Source organism: Gavia stellata, chromosome 8 (genome assembly GCF_030936135.1).
Source record: "Gavia stellata isolate bGavSte3 chromosome 8, bGavSte3.hap2, whole genome shotgun sequence".
In the NCBI taxonomy this organism is placed as follows: Eukaryota; Metazoa; Chordata; class Aves; order Gaviiformes; family Gaviidae; genus Gavia; species Gavia stellata.
In genome coordinates, this window is record NC_082601.1 from 292,198 (window position 1) to 313,732 (window position 21,535).

A 21,535-nucleotide genomic window follows, 5' to 3' on the forward strand; every position below is an offset into this window, starting at 1 on the left:
AACAAAAACATATGTTCTATATATACAAGAAGATTAAGAATGTATAATATTTGATGTTACATATGTTCATATCTACCTTGCTGCTTCTTTCCCCTCTTGAGAACATAAGAAATGTCTCAGTGGCTTAGCCCAGGAGTTCATCTAGTGCAGAGTTCTGTCTCTAGTAGTGGCCACAGGAGATGCTGATGGGTGAAAGCATGTGAACCTGATCACCTCTTGGTCCATTTATTTCTTCATACATGCTCCGTGGCATCCTGAAGTGTTTTATGAGTCATGCTGTAGAGCACGTTTTTTCTTGCTTTATTTATTTTCTGTTTATGGAACTGTTGCCGATGAATTAGCCTGTTCTGTTTTTTAACCTCCTGACAATGTTTGCTCTACCAGCCTCCTGTGGCAACAAGTTCCAGAAGTCTGCTAACTACTGGACCATTTTTTATTTTTAGAAAATTTTTCTGTTACTGTCAGTGGGTGTTCCCCGGTTACATTATTGTGGGGTTTGGGGAATAACAGCTCTCCAATTTGTTATCCACCACTTTGATGATTTTGCGGACCTCGATCCTCTTTGTCCTTAGTCTTCTGTCCAAACTGAAGAACCCAAGAATTTTTAGTCTTTTCTCAGAAGGTAGTTGCTCAGGCATCCTTTTCAAGGTGCTCTTCGAATTCTGTTTTAGCCTTTCTAACTCACTCTTTAAGTTTGGCCTGTCATAGGCTTTCCTGTTCTTATTTGAACAAGCTTTCATTTTTCACATGCTCTCCATTTTCCTATGACTGCCTTCTTTTCTGAAGAGCCACCTATGGACAACTTTTTTCTTTTTTTAAATTTGGTTCAGTGTTACTGGACAACTGGTTTTTTTTAAACTGCTTCTACGTTGCTCACTTAAAGTTTGCATGCTTAAAGACTGCTTTTGTATAGCGTCTTTTAGGGTTCTACCAAACGGACTACATAGATGTCTCTTCATTGTTTTTATGCTATGTGATTTCATATTGCACTTTGTGTAGGAAACTGGTCTTCCGCCTGTACGTCTCATTCTGATATTCCTGTAACGTTGGTACCTGGCAACACCATGTATTATTAATTATCCTTCTACTGTGTCCATGAGATGTCCATTACATCTGGATTATCATTTGCTACCGAGAATTCTAGTTTCCCTAATTTCTTTTTAGATTTCTTGGCTTGATTTAGAAGCCCTTAAATTTTGCTCAATACAGCACATACTAGTTGAATGGAAATACAGGTGATCTCATTTGTTGTCCTATTTTTTGCAGTATAGGTGTTTGTTTCCCATCTGTCCTTTTCAAATGCATGCTGAACGTTAACTACATCCTCCTCGTGGATTGTGTCAATTCAGACTAAGCGGTCCTTTGCATCTGTTGGCCTTTGCACGTAGTTCACAGTTTTAAGTTCTCCTCTACAACGTAAATTCTTATTTCCAGCTACTGGTTCTGTTTCGATTAAGGTGTAACTTCTCCTTCTGTGTGGTTTCCGCTTGGCTCTGAAGGCTTCCCTGTTGTCATGTACCTATTACACTACCCTTGCTATCTACAGCATCATCTTATCTATACATGAATTTTCCACGTGTCTGCCTGTGTCTTGGTCATTGCGCAAGAAGCTGACAGTATTTTGGAAAATGCTATCGAAGAGGTCCTGGACCTTAGTCCTTTGAATAGGAAGCTGCATTCAACCTCCAGAGAGTCCTTCCTACAGCTGTCTTGCATCAGTGTGTCCATGCACAGTTCATCCAAATTTCATAAATATTCTCACTTAAAGTAGTAGGATGCTTCAGGAAGTTACTGATGAGCGGAAGAGTGGCTGGCTGTAGGTAGCCACAGTAAAGAGAAGCGTGACCCAGATGAGCGTGCTCTTACTGCATTGTTACAAAAGGATTAGATAAGTACATGAGGTGACTTACCAAGAAAACAGTAATTCCATGCTTTCTGAATAAAATGTTGGTTTAGTACTCTGAGACAAATGTTTTCTGCTTTAAAAAGAGAGAAGACATCAGTTTTTAAATGAAGCAGCATTATTGACCTGATACTATCACTTAATAGATTATTTTTTTCATCCAAAAATAGTATTTTTTTTAATGTACAAAGTATCCGTGTTCATTTGTGCTGTTGATGTAGTTACTGATACATGAGATACCGCTAAAGGTAGTTGACAGTGAAATGTTGTTAAGATAAATGTGTGCAAAACAAATCCACTGTTTTCTTTATCTTCACCTCATGCAAATGTCTGGAATATGAGCTATATCTTTATTGTTGGTCAACACTGTTTATATGAACTTAATATTTTCTTTTTTTAACAGAAATAGCTAGGCAAGCAGCACAAATAAAGCTACTGAGAAAACTTCAGAAGCAGGAACAAGCTCGAGCTGCCAAAGAAGCGAAAAAACAGCAAGGTAGGTATTACTTGTGAAAGTTTGCGCATGCTAGCAGATTATTTTGAAAAGTATTAATGAAAAGTTACCTGTCTCTTGTCATGTTCTGCTGATACTGATTTTTTGTGTGCTTTTGTTTGTTAGCTATTATGGCAGCAGAAGAAAAGCGAAAGCAAAAGGAGCAGATAAAGATAATGAAGCAGCAGGTAAACTTTATGTGATTGCTAAATAAGCTCTTTAAATTATGTTTTGAATTATTGAGTTAGGGGTATTTTAATTATTTAGTAAATTATTAAGTATGCTGATTACAGAATGATTTTTTTAAATCTAGTTGTAAAGAACACACAGTGTGTATTTAAAATTCTAAACTCTATAGTTGTTCATGTTGTCAGGACATCCCAATTTTGCCTGTGTTGATTTAAGCCACCCAACGTATGTAATTGCTTGCCAATATCTGTAAGAAATTAAAAAACTGCTACTGAAATACTTGACGATATGATACTTTGTAATGTAATGAGTATTTTTACCTCTAAATAAAATTTTTGAAGTTGGACATGGGAAGAGAATTCCAGGTTTGACTTCCACTGCATTTACTGCATCAGCTTCTTGGGACATTCCATTAACTTCCCGATTTAAAATACCTCATGCCTTTCATACAGGATAGAGCTGAAGTCTGTTGCAGAGAAAATGTTTCTGCAGTGGTGCAGTGTCTTCACTGTAGTCTCAAGACTGGTTTCTATTTATATTGTAGTTCAGTTGTTGTGTTTTTTCTAAAGATGGTTTAGTTATAAATTTTTTTTGAGCTTTAGTTACACCTTTTCAGCCTGTTGTGTTGGGCTCTTTTGAGTAATTTTATTTTGCAGCTAAGTTCATTCAGATCTCTGTAGAAGCTTCACATGTAACATTCAGGTTCAGAAATTAGCAAACCAAAACATGTCTGTATTTGATTTATTTTGTTTTTGAGGTGTTTTTTTAATCTCAGAGAACAATTAGTTAGGATGAAATAATAGACTCATAGAATCATTTAGGTTGCAAAGGACCTTTAAGATCGAGTCCAGCCATTAACCTAACACTGCCAGGTCCACCACTAATCCATGTTCTAAGTGCCACATCTACACGTCTTCTAAATACCTCCAGGGATGGTGTCTCCACCACTTCCCTGGGCAGCCTGTTGTAGTGCTTGACAACCTCTTCAGTGAAGAAGTCTTTCCTAACATCCAACCTAAACCTCCCCTGGCACAATTTGAGGCCATTTCCTCTTGTCCTGTCACTCGTCACTTGGGAGAAGAGACCAACACCCACCTCCCCACAACCCCCTTTCAGGTAGTTGTAGAGAGCGATGAGGTCTCCCCTCAGCCTCCTCTTCTCCAGACTGAACAACCCCAGCTCCCTCAGCCACTCCTCATACGAATTGTGCCCTAGACCCTTCACCGGCTTTGTTGCCCTTCTCTGGACACACTCCAGCACCTCAATGTCTTTGTATGATCTCATCATCCTGCCACTTAGAAATAGTACTAGAAAACCAGACCTGTCATTATTTTTGCTGTGTGTGGCATCCTGAGGTGTTAAAAAAGCCAATGAAAAAATAAAGGCCTTTCACATCTTTGAAATACAGATATTAAAACCTAACATATGTCTTTTTTTTTTTTTTTTTTACAAGTAGTTAACCAAAATTGGTGTTACTGCAGACTACCTTAAATATCCCACAAATAGATAGCAATTAATCCTTGCTGGTAGCTATTTAGATTTTTCCATTAAGGAATTGCTCAGTATAGTAGACAGTGGGTTAGAAGTTGTCACTCCACCATCTGTGAGTTAAACAGAGAGCTGGGACTGTTCAGCCTGGAGAGGAGGAGGCTCAGGGGGCTCTCACCAATGTGTATAAATACCTGGAGGGAGGGTGCAAAGAGGACGGAGCCAGGCTCGTTTCAGAGGTGCCCAGTGACAGGACAAGAGGCAGTGGGCACAAACTGAAACGCAGGAGGTTCCCCCTGAACATCAGGAAACGCTTTGTCACTGTGACGGTGACTGAGAGCTGGAACGGGTGGCCCAGGGAGGATGCGGAGTCTCCCACCTTAGAGATGTTCAACAGTTGTCCGGACATGGTCCTGGGTAACTGGCTCTAGGTGACCCTTCTTGAGCAGTGGGGTTTGGACAAGGTGACCTCCAGAGGTCCCTTCCAACCTACACTGTTCTGAACATTTGTACATAGTGACAACTTTGAAGTTTCTGCTTCAGAAGTGGAAACTTGTTAAGGAAAGGCAAATAATGCAGACTTTTTTTTTTTAAGTGTTGGACTTGTACCCATTCACTTCACTCTATGATTATAAAGTGGTCCTTACGTTCTTAGGTGTGCAGGGAGCAAGAATTGCTTAATTGGTGCATACAGCAAATCCAGACCTTGTTTATCATCGCCGTATTCCTTCTTGGTTTATAAACCGATAAAATTTTCATTATTCCAATGTGTAGAATACTCCTTTTCTCTGAGATATTTCTTTACTCTGATCTCTACTGAAAAGTTTGTTCTGTATTAACTGTAGCCTTTGTGGAATTGAGAGGTTATAGTACATACTCTCAACTTTTGTACTGTTTTGTTTGTAAAGCTTAGTGGGGGATAAGAGAAACTTAAGGTCCATGCTGTGAGCTTTGGATGTTGAAAATAAAAGTTCAATGCTGTATTAACAAGGCCCCCAAATTAATTTGCTGGATAAGGTAGTCTTATACTGGACTTCTCAACAGTTTCAAGGAGCTGGTAAGATTTGCCTGAAGTTTGTGAGTCCTCGCGTGGTGGTCTTGTATTGGAGCTCTGTTCTTCAGGAAATTGTGTATGTCTTTCTCTTCTGTGATTGCTCCTTTTCTGTTAAATATTTTATATTATCTTTTCTTAGGGGCTTGGTTTTGGTTTTAGTTACTTTTCAAAAAAGTATATACATCATTGTATGTTCTCTGGAAAGTAAAATTTTAGAGTAGTCCGTGTTCTAGAGTCTCAGACCAGCTCACAAGAAAACAATGCCTTCCATACAGATGGGCTTTACCCTCACTGTTGGGAAAACATCTGCTGTTCCAGAGAAGAACATTGAGTTCCGTTTCAGTCTTCTGATTCAGGCCTCCAAGCTTGCAGGGCTTTTCCATGGTCTGGGTTTTGCTGTTAAAACTTTACAGCAAGTCCATCTGAATGTCTTGCAACGCTTCTCTTCATAGTGGTCCCTTCCTAGTCACTGTGACTCAAGCAGCTTTGTTGAGATAATAAAACCTCAAATAATGTGCTAGGAAATTTTTAATATGAGCTTGGGTTATTACTATTTAACAGTCAAAGCCCATGCAGCACAGGAAATGTGAGCTAGTCCCAAAGTTGGCAATGGTTGCATTTCTAAATCAATGTAATAAGGCTTTATTCAGACTTCAGGAACTAATTCCTGAAAAAGAATAAATTAGAATATTGTTACACAGCATCCACCTGTGGAGTGCTTAGCTTAATCATTTTCTTCTTACCATGATGAAACATGCTGAAATGTGTTGTACTGCCTGTGGCTGCTGTTTTGGTTACTTTTTTGTTATTTCACTCTTCAGCATGTGTAAGACTCAATCCCCTAAACTACATATTAAGGCATCCAAACTCATCGTCAATTACCTGAATGCTTTAAAAATCTGGAGAAACTGAAGCGTACTCAACTGTGAAAACATTATTCCGATTCGTGTGGGTGACTATTGCTGGCTGACAGAGTATGTCTTTCGGGTTTCACAGAACTCCGATTCTCCATGTTGCCCATGGTATCATAATGAAGTGAAAGGCTGCTAGAACCAAGGCAGAAAATAGCGGTTTGGCAGAACCTCCTATTTCTTATTCAGGGAGATCCCATCAAAACATGTATTTCATGTCATAGCTCCCATTTCCACTGATTCCTAAATAGCTCCGCCACTGCCAGCTAGAATTTGAATGCTGCTAGCTTACTTACGTTGTCATTAATCTGGTCCCCTTAAAGCTGTTAAAAAACCAATTAAATAGTTAATCATTAAATAGCCAGTTAAACATGAGCACCTATGCATAACTAAGTCGGTTCCTTCAGAGATATACCAGACATCTTCTAATGCTAGGAAAAAATTCTAAACATACATTGTTATGGGAACAGTTGACTACAACAGGTGTGCAACTCGATAACAAAAAGTATATATCTATAAACTTGGTCATTTTTTTTAAATGAAAAAGTAAATTCACTTTCTCAGTATTGTTTTTTAAAAAAGAAATAACTTTCTTCCCCTTGTAGGAAAAAATTAAGCGAATCCAGCAAATCAGGATGGAGAAAGAACTTCGAGCTCAGCAAATTTTAGAGGTAACAATAATGGCTCAAATATAATTTTTGTGTTGCCATTTTAAAGCATGTTGTATGATAATAGTCACACATGCAGTTAGGAATGTAGCTAATATAACAGCTCTAATAACCTGGACTTCCTAAGGCCAGTTCAAAAATGTGTCTTAAAATATCTTCCTTAAAAAATCTATGTTAACTGTGACCCAAATCTTGCAAATGTTCTCTTGAGTTCCTGACTTTTGTGCACAAATAGTCTTGTATTTGATGAAGTTAACAGCATAACTATTCCTTTGTTAGAAAACAAATTTGCCATAATAGGATGTTAAAGCAGTATCATGCTCTGCTGTGCACAAGTGCAGTGGATTTAAAATAGGAAGTTTATATACATGCTAGAATACACTGGTATACTATACTAGTTTGCTAGTATACTAGCAAAGATAGATTGCTAGTTTTCAAGTCTCCATTCATGGAAAAATTAATGATAGTCTCTTTGCCCTGTATATTTTATTGTTTCTGTGTATACTTACTTTCTTAGTTATAATAGCCAGGTGAAGCAATTTTGAGCGGGACTTGAAATTCTGGCTTAATTTTTAAAAAGTAAATGAATTGTGAATTGGTTGATTATGAAAGCTGCATTGGGGAAGGAGTCTGTTGCAATGTACACGATATGTGATGATGTTTTGAACTTTTAAAGGCACGTCACTTTATTTCTAGTCAGATTTTTTTCAAGTTGTGATGGTGCTATTGTGTGACCTGTTTTGCATGCACAGGCAAAAAAGAAAAAGAAGGAGGAAGCAGCAAATGCCAAATTATTGGAGGCCGAAAAACGAATAAAGGTTAGTTTAGAGGAGCTCCAAAAATAAGAACTGTTGTTATTGTGCATAATATATGTTGATACATAAAAGCAGTAAATTTGGAAGAGTATTCATTGCTAATGAAACTGTAGAGACGGCATGTGAATAGTGTGTACGTATGTTTATATAAATACATGAAACATACACAGAAGTTTGTGTATGTGTGACAAACACACCCACATACATACAGTCGTACATACACACATGAATATAGAGAGAAACAGTAAATTTTTGTGTGCTGTTAGCATGAGTTTTGCTTACATGACACTTGGTTTGCCTAACTTAAAATGCTTGTGCAGTAACGTTATTCACAATGTTCTTTTAAGCACACTGTATCAAAAAACTTTGTTGCTTCTCAACAAGCGTAGTCTTTTCTAGGCTGGATGTATAGAAGACTACAGAACTTTTACAAATGTTGGAAAATACAGTTTATATATGTACTTCTATTACTGCTTTGGCATTCTTGGTATTTTAACATGGAACTCCCAACTCAATAGATGTGCTGTCACGTATACTATATATACTTCTCTGTGGTCAGTTTATGGGGGGCACGGAAGTAAGAATTTAATTCAGATGTGCTATTTTAGTGTGGCAAAAATGTGCAACTTGGCAAGTAAATTGTGATAGCTATTTTAAATACATTTTTGTGCCTTTGTTTAAGGAAAAAGAGATGCGAAGGCAGCAAGCTGTTCTTCTGAAACACCAGGTTGGTATACATTCAGTTGACCAAACAGACAGAATGCCAGTTGTGAACAACTACTTAAGCTATATGGGGAGGGGGGAATCTTCAAAACATGCCCTTTTTAAATTTCTGGGTTTGATTCCTGCACAAATTTTCTTTCACCTTATGATTTGTTGCTTTGCTTTGGCATTGGGGTCTTTTGGGGGATTATAAAGTGGTTTTATGACTCTGTGATTTCTGTTTCATAATGTTGTGCCAACTCTTTCTACCAGGAGTTGGAGAGGCATAGACTAGATATGGTATGGGTATGTTTATTTTTGTACATCTAACACCGCATTGTGATTTGGTTGTGATATGGTTGTCATAGCAATGCATAAAATGTAGCACTGGCTGCTGTCATATTACATACTGCTGCATGGCTTTACAGCACAGTGCATTGCATACATCTGCTTGTCTTGTCTGTTGAGGGAAAAAAAAGAAGACATGTCTTGAACATGTGCATAAATTGAACATGGCAATAAGTAAATGAGGTTTTTAACAAGAAATCTATGTTACTGATGTCCCAATAGAAATTGGACTAGTGTATAAAATCGAGGATTAATTAATGCAAAATTAATACCTAGTCACTTGGATAATTTTTTGCAAGCCTTGTCCCATTCACTGGGAATGAATCCAGACATTTTAAATACAATTTGAATTAACCTGTTTTAGAAATCAGGATGATGTCTTTCCTAAGTTTGTAAGGTACTGAGAAAATTAGCTTTCAGTCAGTGGTAAATACATAATGTTATAAGTATACAGTGAAACATTAGAATGTAATTCTAGCCTCACTGAATTAGATGATAAAATTCCAACAGCTTTTACTGGGGCCAAGATCTACTCTACAGCTTTTAAGGAAAAACCCCCATACTTAATGCTCTAGAGTACAGCTCCTTAATGCATTTGAAGTTACTGAAATAATTGAGGGACAGGCATCAGTAAATGCAAGTGTCATTGCGTATGTGTGTGCGCAACCACTAGCTTGATTAAAACTGATCTAGAGCTGAGAAAATTAATCATACTAATTTGTTGCTTGGTTACAAAAAGGTTAACATTTGCAATGTTTGAAAATGACCAGTTTAACGTTTCTGCTGAATTGGCTATTGAATAAGTAAATTGCAAGTTCTGTAATAGCAGATGTAAGGTAACTGACCTGTTCCAGCCAACCATTATGCTTTTTGTTCTGCCAGCTTATGAAGGAGCATCACAACTGACCATAAGTAAATCTGTATGCTTCTTTTTTACACTGTCTCCATGTTCATTGCTTTACCTTTTTGCTTTTGATTGTTCTTGTATTTGCTTTCTAAACCTGAACTAAAACATGCACAGACTTGGCCATTCTTGTCCTATATTTAGTATTTACTGTGACTTGTCTATTAATGCTAAATTTGTTACTCAGCTTTCTTACTGATTTGAAAATGTGGATTAGTTTTGTTCTAATCTTACCTGCTTCAATAGGAACGAGAAAGGAGAAGACAACATATGATGCTTATGAAAGCCATGGAAGCACGTAAAAAAGCAGAAGTGAGTATTAACCTCTGAAAGTTCGAAGTTTTCATGGGTTCATTCTGCAGTGATGTGTAGAAGACCAATGTCTTTGGTGTACCTGTATGTATAATTTCGTTTGTTTACGTGGCAGTGGCAGGACAAGAACCAATAGGCACAAATTGAAATACAAGAAATTCTGTTTAAACTTAAGAAAAAGGTTTTTACTTTGAGGGTGATGGTTGAACACTGGCACAGATTGCCCAGGTGGGTTGTGGAGTTGCAACCTCCTGTAGGCGATACTGCTGGGGGGCGTAAATGGTGGGGACGGGACACACACAGGGATGGGGATGGGATGATCCCTTCCATCCTCAGTGATTCTGAGCAAGAAGCCAGTAATTGCATAGTCACTTCAGAGTCCTTACTATTTCCTGGAAAGGAAGTTTTATTTTCTCTTCTTCACGTTGTTCATGTTTATAAGAAGAGTAAGGACTTCATCAGACTTGCTGAACAGGTTTTCCTCTATACTTATCCAGGGTTAAAAATACACTTCTTATTCCAGTCCAGGCTTCCTAGTACTTGCGGGTTTTGTAGATGATTCTAGATTTGGACCATGACAAAACCAAGCAATAGGATTATTATGCCTTAATAATTTTATTTTTTTCTCCTTCAGTAGAAAATACTGCTTCACTACAGAAAATAGATGCTTCATTTCTTGTTTTGTTTTACTTAAAAATATGTCAAAAATTCTGAACCAGGACATAGAAAAGCCTAAAGGTCTAAATATGTGTGTGTCATTTTGTTTACAATCATTTTACTTTGTCCCTCTCTGAATCTAGTTATTTAAATTGTTTTCTTTTTTGAACACAGTGATGTTAAGCTGATAACAAAAACCTGGTTGATTTAACTTCCCAAAATTTCAGGCTTCCTTTGATGCTGATCATCTAAACATCTAGATGATTTGTTCTGTTTTGTTTCTGAAAATAAGACTGTTTTCAAAATAGCTGCCCTTTCCTCATGATGAGTGCTTCTTATTCTGGTGACTGCTTTCGTTTATGTAAATCTAGTATATCACAAAAGGACCTAATAACACTTGCAGATTATGAGGATTACTGCTAAAGATTAAATAAGTGTTCTGTGCTGTTAAATTGAGTGTTTGTTGGGCAACGGAATTAAACTGTTCCTTTTAGAGTACTGCAGAATACTGCAAAATGGAAATGTTTTTCTAGATACTTTGCTTAGAGGGGGGAAAAATACTCGAGAAACACTGGTAGTCCGTATTGGCACAGCCTAACCCAAAATCCACCAAAATATTTTCATTGAGTCAACTAATCAGGCCTTTAACTAGCTAAATTTTACTCTTAGGCTTACTATTGCATGAAAGAAATTGAAGTTTCCCTGCTCTTAAGCTAATTTAATAGTGTTTTTGTAATAGAACTTGTTCTTATAACCAGTTGAGAGGTCTGAATTTCATTACAAGGTTGCAGAAGGAAATTTAGGAAAAGTCTTTAGCTTTGCCTTGAAAAGCAGTTGTAACCACATTGCTTACGTGCATGACTTGAGGTGGCCTGAGAAAAAGCCTCTCTTAGAGGAATACCACATCCTGCTTATTCAGGTTAAATGAAATGAAATGTTACTAGCTAAAACAACTCAAACATTTTGGCTTCATTGGTTTGAAATAATACAGTAGTTTATGTTGCATTATAGATGGTTAAAAAAAATATTTTAAAAAATTACATGATGTAATAGCATTGATGATAAAACCAGAGCTTGTACAATATGACTGATGAAACTTTTATTAGACCATGATAAAGTAATTTACATCTTAATCCTGAGGCTGTCTTCAGTTTTAACCCTGATATTAATCTTAAGGGGGGCAATTATGCTAAAACATAATTGCTAACTTTTTTATTTTACTTTTTATATGTTTCTCTATATCCTGAGACCTTTTTTATCTCTGTATCCTGAGACTTTTATACATAAAGTACAGATAGCTAAGAGATTGAAGTAAAATAACCATCGTTATAGCATCTAGTTGTCAAATTGTTAAAACTTTTCTCTAAGATATGTTTGTAAATTTAAATGAAAGTGACAGACCAAAACAAAGAATAAGTAAATAATACTTCAGTGCAAGGAAGAATTTCAGGGTTAACTCTTAAGCTGACTAGGAAAGGTGCCCTCCTAGATTTCTTGTTTGTAAAAAGAGAGAGACTCCTGGGTGAAGTGGTGATTGCTGGCTGTCTTGGTCACAGTGACCACGAAGTAGTTGAGTTTGAAATCATTGGTGATTGGAGAAAAACCACCAGCAAAACTTTGACCCTGGATGTGGGGAGAGCAGACTTCGGGCTACTGAAGGAGCTAGTTCGCAAGGTCCCCGGGAATCTGCTTTTGAATATATGGGGTCCGTGAATGCTTGTCACTTTTTAAGAGCCATCTCTTGAGAGTTCAGGAGCAGGCAATTCCAAAGTGTGGGAAGTCAAGCAAGTGGGGCAGAAGGCTGGCTTGGCTGAGCAGGAATTTTCTTCTAGAACTTAGGTGGAAAAGGAAAATGTATGGACATTGGAAGCAAGGACAGGTGACATGGGAGGACTACAGAGATACTGTTTGCCACTCTAGGGAGAAAATTCGTGCAGTCAAAGCTCAATTAGAGTTCCAGCTGGCCAGTACTGTGAAGGACAACAAAAAGGGCTGCTTTAAACATCTTAAGAGCAAAAGAAGGATCATAGATAACATTGGTTCGTTACTTGATGATGTCGATCACCTCACAAATAGGGACATAGAAAAAGCAGAGACATTTAATGCCTTCTTTGCCTTTGTCTTTAATACCGACGATGGGCCCTGGGACCCCCAGGGCCCTGGGGGGGGTGATAAACTCACAGCCAACTTTGAACATGCTGGAGACTTGCTGCTCCATCTGGATGCACATAAGGCTATGGGGCCTGATGGGATTCATCCCAGGGTACTGAAGGAGCTGGCTGGTGTTATTGTGGGACCTCTCTCCGTTATTTTTCAGTGGTTTTGGGGATCTGGAGAGGTCCCAGTTGACTGGAAGCTGGCAAATGTTGTTGCAATTTTCAAGAAGGGAAAGAAGGTAGACCCTGGTAATTACCAGCCTGTCAGTCTCACTTCAGTGCCTGGTAAAATTATGGAGAAGGTTATTCTGGGAGTTATTGGAAAACACTTGAGAGACAATGCAGTCACTGGTCATAGCCAGCACGGGTTCATGAGGAGGCAGTCCTGCTTAACCACTTAATTTCCTTTTATGACAAGGTCACCCATCTAGTTGGCCAAGGGAAGCCAGTAGATGTGTTGGGTTTCTTTTGTTTGTTTTAGCAAAGCTTTTGATGCTGTCTCTCACAGTATCCTTCTGGACAACATGTCCAGCGTACAGCTAGACAAGTGCATAATACATTGGGTGAACAATTGGCTGATGGGTCAGACTCAGAGAGTTTTAATAAATGGGGTCACATCAGGCTGGTCGCCAGTCCCAGGTTCCCCAGGGCTCAATTTTAGGGCCAATGCTCTTTAATGTTTTTATGAATGATGTGGATGCAAGAGTCGAATGTATGTTAAGTAAGTTTGCCAACGATACTAAACTAGGAGGAGCTGTGGACTCCCTCGAGAGTAGAGAGGCCTTACAGAGAGAGGTGTGCGACTAGAGAGCTGGGCAATCACCAACCGTATGAAATTTAACAAGAGCAAGTGCTGAATTCTCTGCGTGGGATGGGGTAATCCTGGTTATACATACAAATTGGGGGACCAGAAGCTGGAGAACACCCCTGTGGAAAGACATCTAGGGGTTTGGGTTGATGGCAAGTTGAATATGAGTCTACAGTGTGCCCTGGCAGCCAAAAGGGCCAACTGTGTCCTGGGGTGCATCCAGCACAGCATCTCTATCCAGTTGAGAGGAGTGATTGTACCACTCTGCACTGCCCTGGTGCGGCCACACCTCCAATATTGTGTGCAGTTGTGGGCTCCTCAATATAAGGAGGACATCAAACTATTAGAGTGTGTCCAGAGGAGGGATGACCAAGATGGTGAAAGGGTCTTGAGGGCAAGACTTAGGAGGAGCAGCTGAGGTCACTTGGTTTGTTCAGCTTGGAGAAGAGGAGGCTGAGGAGTGACCTCATCTCAGCCTACAGCTTCCTCAAGGGGGGCAGCGGAGAGGGAGGTGCTGACCTCTGTCTGGTGACCAGCAATAGGACAGGAGGAAATGGAGTTAAGCTGTATCAGGGGAAGTTCAGACTGAACATGAGGAAAAGGCTCTTCACTGAGAGGGTGGTCGGTCACTGGAACAGGCTCCCCAGGGAAGCGGTCACAGCACCAAGCCTGTCAGAGTTCAAGGAGCGTCTGGACGATGCCCTTAAGTCATATGGTTTAGTTTTAGGTAGTCCTGCGCAGAGCAGGGAGTTGCACTCTTATCCTTATTGGGTCCCTTCCAACTCAAGGGATTCTATGATTAATCTTTGTTAAAAAGTTAGATTAAGTTGTTTCTGATCTTCCTAGTAGTATCCCATAATACAAACTGGAAAGGAAAATAATGGCAGTTTTGTTGATAATATTTTCATAAACTAAATCAGGAATCTGTTTCTGACCTCTATCATTCTGATAAGTAGTTACAGTTACAATTGTGCAAATAAAGCTACTAAGAGCTGAATATTTTGAAGATGGTTTTTCCACAGCAGCCGTGGAATCCCGTGAATAAGGGGATAGATCTGATTTCAGAAAAGCAGTGTGTTCCATTTTAAAAACAGTGTTACCCTCTTCGTGTTCCCCACATCCTTTCTGAGGTGGAGGGCTCAAAACTGGACACTCTTCCAGATACAGTCTTGTTAGCACTGAGTAGGGGAAGATGATACCCTAAGCACCTGATCCACTGCTGGAAATCAGGATGCCAGGCTAAATGGTTGTATAGTCTGATCCAGTGCTGTAATTATATTCTCAACCCCCCCCCCCCAGGTTGGACTCGATGATCTTACAGGTCTTTTCCAACCGTACTGATTCTGTGATTCTGTAAATGTTTATTGCAGCCAGTAAAAGTAATCTCTAAATACATTCATGAAACTTAGCATGGTTAAGGTTTGCATTTTTAATCATAACTGCAAATTTATATATTACCACTTAAATATCCATATGTACTTCTCTTGTTTTCTTCTGACATAGAATATTTCTAGTTGTCAAAAACAAGTTGTAGGAAATGCCAGTTGGCTTTGAGACCTTGACATAGGTTAAGATAAAAGGCAATGAACCATTTAAAAAAACAAGTCAGGGAGTATTTTCCATTTTAATATAAAGTTACTGATTTTGTGTGCTGCTTTAGTGTATTGTGATTTTCCATACAAGGTGTATGCTGGTAAAGGGAGAAAAACATAAAAAAGCACGTGCCCCTTACGAAATCATCACAGATATGAGGGCCTGCGTTGTCAATACCGAGGATGCTTACACAGCCGCAAAGCAGCAGTTGGGCAGATGGGTAGTTCCGTACGTGACTGCTTTTTCTCTGCCACTGTAAGATTGCTGGTCCAAATATGTTCTTTGTGCCCAACTCCAAACTCTTATCTTGCCTAAAATCCACTAAAGACTGTAGTAGTAGAGGTCATAGTATTTAGCCACAGTTTCCACCAGTGGTCTAATAATACTCAGTATAGAATCAAAAGAAAGAATAAAAACTCATGGGGCCTGACAGAACTATACAGCAAAGTCAGCAGTTAATGCTGTTCTACAAACACAGCCGAGTCCTGACTTCCTGTTATAGCCCATTTATACAAAATTTGGTAGTAGTAAACTGAAAAGACTACAGTGACCTCTTGAACTGACAGAGTAATGGGGAGTGGTTCTGAATAATATGAATGAGCTTAACTTGGTTCTTTAGCCCTTCTGTGACCATAGGTGAAAAGCGCATATAGTGTCCTCACCTTTGTATTGTATCAGGTTCTTAGGTCATGACAAACACACGTACACGGGTTTGTGTATACGCAGGCAGTTCTGTGATCTAAAGAGGTAGCATGGATACATGCCAGATTCCATACATGGTTTCTTAATATTTTGCATTCGATACCAGTTGCACAGAGGTATGTAATGAATTGTGTAGGCAGGCCAGCATATCAATGCTGGGCATGTGGCAGCAGAACCCGTGGAGTCAGGGATGGGAATGGCAATTGGAGCTCCAAATTCAAAGTCAGCCTTAGCAAGTTAGAGAGATATAGTTGGTATAGTATTCTCTGTGACATCAATTTAGAGGGTGTTCGAACAGAAAAATAGTAGAAGCTTGGCTTCTCACTTGATTATCCTGGTGTTCTTGCTGTACAGAATAAGGTATTAATGACTGTTCAATTTTTCAGATTGCATGCTAAGTGTGTGGTAATTCAAGGCCAGGAGCTATGTGTGTTGAAAAGATCAGTTGTGTTTTGTAAGCTATTCATACCCAGTTCATGTATTATGAGAATTTTTAAATCATGTGTTGTCCAGAGAGGTCTTCCCAACTACTGCTTTCTTGAGCGGTCTCTGCTTTAGCAGATGCGTACTGATGATACTAGTGTGTGAGCGGGGCCTTTAAAATCAGATACCTTGCATGTATGGCAGTTCTTTACCATATTTTCACTCAGTCATCTTTCTGAAATGGTACTCCAGAGAATCTTTCAGTGTAAACATACTCAATACCCATTTCCATGTGGACAGGAGAAAAAAAAGTGAATCTTAGATTTGCTCACAAATTTGATGATTTTGTTCTATTTCTGTAGTTTCCCCCTTCCCTTTACTTGAATGCAGCTTCCTTAATTCCTGTGATAATTATTATGATTACGTAAGTAGTGCTTCTCAAATTCTTAGATTGTTCCATTGTAAGTATAATATGTGGGTTTTATTTTCTGCCCTTTTAATTCCATTTAAGGAAAAAGAGCGGTTAAAGCAAGAGAAACGTGATGAAAAAAGATTAAATAAAGAACGTAAACTGGAACAGCGAAGATTGGAATTAGAAATGGCAAAGGAGCTAAAGAAGCCTAACGAAGATATGTGCTTAGCAGACCAGAAGGTAATCATCATAATGTAAACTTATTTTCTTGCCTCTTGTTTCTGTATTTTCCTGTTGTGACAATAACTTTTTTCTAGCAGCCACTCCCAAAGCATTCAAGTTTTGGTCTACCTAATTAGATAACTATTTGAAATATATACTAATACAAGATACTACGAACACTAAAGTAGCATATGTTTAGTAAATTAAAAGCATTTTGTTTAAAAGTGGCCTGCTTCCCAAAAAGCACTTGCATGATTGCTTCAAAAAAAATCTATTACTCTGAGCTGTTTTTACAGCAGGAATATGCATCATGTCTCAGTACGCAGGCACTACTAGATAGAGCTTTTCTCATATGTGCAACTATTCTAAGCTGGTATTCAAAAAAATTTACTCTCCCAGTCTTCTGTGTTCTTAGTTCTTGTCCTTCAGGACTTGACATACCTCAGGTTCAAGCCGTCTCTGTTCCATCCCTCCCTATGTCCCCCAAATATTTTTACACCACCTTTTATAGTATTTTGGCTCAGAATAGAGCCTAAGAGAATCTCCTGGCCAAAAAGTAAGTATTTATTAATCTCTTGTTTCCTATAGTATGTGAAAAGGTAAATGTACTTCAGCTTTAAATTCAGTGTGCTGGATGGGATGTGGGGTGACAGCTTCTCTATGGCCTTTACCTTCTAGCATTGTCATGCTGTAGGATATATGGAAGTATCAGCCAATTTCTCTAGCTAGTATCAAAAAAGTTTTCTTTTGAAATATACTACTGAATCTTTCATTGTTTTTCTTCACTTTGCAGCCTTTGCCAGAGTTGCCTCGTATCCCAGGCCTTGTTCTTGATGGAAGCACATTTTCAGATTGTCTCATGGTAGTGCAGTTCCTACGTAACTTTGGTAAAGTTCTTGGCTTTGACGTGAATGTGGATGTCCCTTCCCTGAGCGTTCTTCAAGAGGGTTTGCTAAACATAGGGGACAGCATGGGAGAAGTACAAGACTTGCTTGTAAAGCTTGTCTCTGCAGCTGTCTGTGACCCAGGACTTGTTACAGGATACAAGGTAAAAAAACAAAAAAAGGAAAAAAAAAAAATCCGTAGTAACACCCTGTATTTATGAATGCGTTCTTCATAACGTGTCTTTGACGCTTCTCTGATTTGGATTTCCATTCTCTTTTCTAATTCTTCTCTTTGGTGTCACTGTTTTGATGTTACGCAAAGACTTTCTGTGCCCTGTCAGCCTTCCCGTTTACCAGAAGTGATACATTTCTGGGCATTTTTTCTACCCTCCCCCATTTTTATTTGGAGCTCTTGTAGGGCACTATCACACCTGTGGCCACATTTCTGAACTCCTTTCTTTTTTCCCCTTTCATTCTTACCCTCATGTTATACTCTCAGTGAATCTTGCCATTTCTTTCTCCAAAGTCTGCTCTCTATGTCACTTCATCAAAACTCTGATTCATTCATTATTCCCTTTCTTACTATCCTTTTTCAAGCCAACACAGCTCTTCTGTACTCTAGAACTCTACATAGCATGACTTGTACAAAACAGTGTTCATCAACTTCCAGTCAGATTGTGTCTTTTTTCATTTAGCCTATTTCATTAATATTAACCTCTGTTCTTAAAAACTCAGAGGTGAAGACATTCTAATTTGTTACTCTATTCAAGATTTACATTTGAATAGTTTTAAAGAAGAATCCTATTTAAAGTCCTCACGTAAAAATGCAAACAAGCCCACCCCACTGTTTTATAAACAATTAATATAGCCTGTAGAGGAAAACAGTACTTTTAAATGTGATTGTTCGAAACGTCTTTATTCTTTTTAGGCTAAAACTATTCTTGGGGAACACTTACTGAATGTTGGTATCAATCGAGATAATGTGTCCGAGATTCTGCAGATATTCATGGAGGCTCACTGTGGGCAAACTGAGCTGACGGAGAGCTTGAAGACAAAAGCTTTTCAGGCACATACTCCAGCTCAGAAAGCATCAGTACTTGCTTTTCTCGTCAATGAGTTAGCGTGCAGCAAAAGTGTAGTAAGGTAAGATTTTTCCCAATCAGGTCTATAAAAATAAAACTCTTAAAATTTTATAGTTCAAAAATACTGTATACACTGTGTTCTGCTACAGGAGGATTCTTGATGTTCTTACAGTGAAAGCTGAAATTTGCTATGTAACTGCTTCTTACCTTTATGTGCTTCTGATATAATAGAAGAGTAGAGCTTTTCCATGTTTGGTCTGTAAGTTTGTTTTCAAAGCTTGCACCAAAATTTCTCCGGCTATTTTTGGAGTAAAAGATGAGGTTGATTACAAAGACGTTTACCAAGTATTCTAGGGAATAATTTAGAAGAGCTGAATAGGCTTCTGCAGTACTGTTTTCCCATTTTTCCTTTTGTTTTTTAAGACCTCTTTTGTCCAAATACTTTAACTAGGGTCATAAGCTGAAGTGGCAAGCCTGATTTATCACGGTATTAATTCAAGGAAGTGTGTACTTCCATTTGTGGTCAGCAATGTACAGCATTTCATAATGAAAAAACCACTATGTTAAACAACATTTTAAAATCCAACAACATGCAGTAAAAACTTAGGAAATGCCAGTCTTTGGGATACCTGTACCTCCATGTACTTACTTACTGTGGTAAAGTCTTTTATCACCTAATTGAGTCCTGTTTTGTTTCCTGGTGAATTCTGCGGCTTTTGGTATCCTGTGCTGCAAAAGTGAATCAGGGTTGTGTAAGGCAAGAATGAAAGAGATGCTTCATGTTTTCCAAAGTTGAAAAATAGCAGAAGTGGGTGGTGCAAGTGCTGTGCATGTACTGTGCAAGAGAGTTCATGTGTGTTAATCAAATTCATTACAGTAAGGAACTTTATCTTACGGCAGATGTACTGCAGAACTGTTAAGTCAGATTTGTAGAAATGATCATTCAGAACTTAAGTTTCTGTATTTTCGTCATAGGAACAACTATAACCTGCTAAATTGTTGAGGCTGGTATGTCTCAGAAGTGGACTCGCAGATGGTCACTGTACTAAAGCACTTTTTTTGGTTCTTCAATTTCTGCAGTGAAAAGTGAACATGAGTTTGTAGATCACATGGATCCTAGTTAGAATACCATAGATGTACCAGTGAGAACTTTGTTTTCGCTGCAGGGCTAGATGCTTTGTGGCAAATACATCTGGAGGCTTGACATTGAATTAGAACTATGGAAAGAAGTGTCAAATTCTTTGAATGACATGCTTCTTATGGAAAGAAAGCTTACATGATACTGTAAATAAAGACTGCCTGGCATAGGGACAGCAGTACACTACATCGGCCTTCCTAGTATTGGAATTTCCTAGCTGTACAATTTTTTTTTTTTTGAATTTTAAACATTTCTCCAAGATAGTTCTCTGAGACAGAGTATCTGTACATAAATGTCTGTCAAAAAAAGATACGTTAAGTTCACAGTTAATGGAATATTTTGTCTTTGACAGTGAAATCGATAAAAACATTGATTATATGTCAAACCTAAGGAGAGATAAATGGATGGTTGAAGGCAAACTTCGGAAGTAAGTTTCGTTTCCTTAAATATTACAATACATTGCTTTTTTGCATTCGCTTAGATATGCTGCTATATAGGCAATTGATTCTAAGGACAAAATTAGCTGATGCAATTACAAGTTTACCAAGAAGTTGGTAACTGAACTGGTTAGTTAAGGTGGATGTGGATTTAGAATGGCGCAGCACCAGTCTTTTACAATCTATTAAAGATGCATTAGATTAAGAGGGTTAATGTCCCTCAAAATTGGAGCAAAGTCAAGTCCATTTTGTATTCTTTGGAAGAAAGTAATTTTTTTTTTTTTTTATTGGAATGTTACAGGAGCTGTTAAATCGCTATTGACATTATCAACGTTTATTTGGACCTACCATAATTACCAATGTTCATTCTGACAGGTGTTTTAAGAAGACGTGATTTTCATACAACTACCCATCAAATTTTGCGAACTTATGTTATCTTAGTGTTTCCCATCTGTCAATGTTGGTTTGTTCCCTCTAGCTAGGGATCATATGTAGAATGCAAACTTGGAGACATTTTTTATATTTTTATTTAAGGTAAAATTGGAACTTTTTGAGGGTTGTCAGTTTCATATCCACTGTTCTCCCATTCTACGAGACAAAATTCCATACAGCAAGCATAACGGCTCCAACTACCAGGAAACTAAAAGGCATAAAGTTAATGAATCACAGGGGGTAAAAATACATAGCCAGACTCTACTTTCTTTTTTTCTTAGTCATCTTTACCTCTTACTAGGAACGGTGAATCCTTTCTTAGTTCTTGCTTTAGGTACTTGTGTTTCTAATCTTATGTTTCCCTTTTTTCCCTTTAATGTATCTCAGAAGGAAGAAGGAAAGAAGTAAAGAAGAAGGACAAGAGGGAGGTAGAGGAAAAAATTAGACCAAAAAAAAGAAATTCTCTATTAATACTGCAGATCCCAGTCTGCACAGGTTTAACATATTTTATCTTTTAGGACAATCCAAACACCTTTTCTGGTCTTCATCTGTATCCCTTCTATGGGATATAGTTTAAAAAGTGTTTCTGAAGTTCTGATGTAGCCAACTGTCCATTAGCGGAATTGGGACCCTTACCTGTTCTTGTCTCCTTAGGGACTGCTTAGTCTTTCTCTCCCTCCATCAAACTGTAAGTACTTGCAGATGTAGGATCCTCCCTTTTCCTCATGATCTCTCTTTTCTTCCCTTTCAAATAGTGGGCATAATACCCTGAAGTCCCAAGCCCCTCTTCCTTTCTGCAATC

The 21,535-nt window shown here is 38.3% G+C and overlaps 1 protein-coding gene across 1 annotated transcript in view; it reads left to right on the top strand.

Moving 5' to 3' along the window:
- BAZ2B (bromodomain adjacent to zinc finger domain 2B) overlaps nt 1–21,535 on the top strand; it is a 79,674-nt gene that overhangs the window by 35,983 nt on the left and 22,156 nt on the right. Inside the window, exons 12-22 of the mRNA XM_059820332.1 lie at nt 2,307–2,399; nt 2,523–2,584; nt 6,644–6,709; nt 7,459–7,524; nt 8,204–8,248; nt 8,497–8,523; nt 9,722–9,787; nt 16,638–16,778; nt 17,554–17,808; nt 18,573–18,787; nt 20,217–20,291. Of these exons, the coding sequence (XP_059676315.1) occupies nt 2,307–2,399; nt 2,523–2,584; nt 6,644–6,709; nt 7,459–7,524; nt 8,204–8,248; nt 8,497–8,523; nt 9,722–9,787; nt 16,638–16,778; nt 17,554–17,808; nt 18,573–18,787; nt 20,217–20,291 (1,111 nt within the window). The remainder of the gene's footprint in view (nt 1–2,306; nt 2,400–2,522; nt 2,585–6,643; nt 6,710–7,458; nt 7,525–8,203; nt 8,249–8,496; nt 8,524–9,721; nt 9,788–16,637; nt 16,779–17,553; nt 17,809–18,572; nt 18,788–20,216; nt 20,292–21,535) is intronic.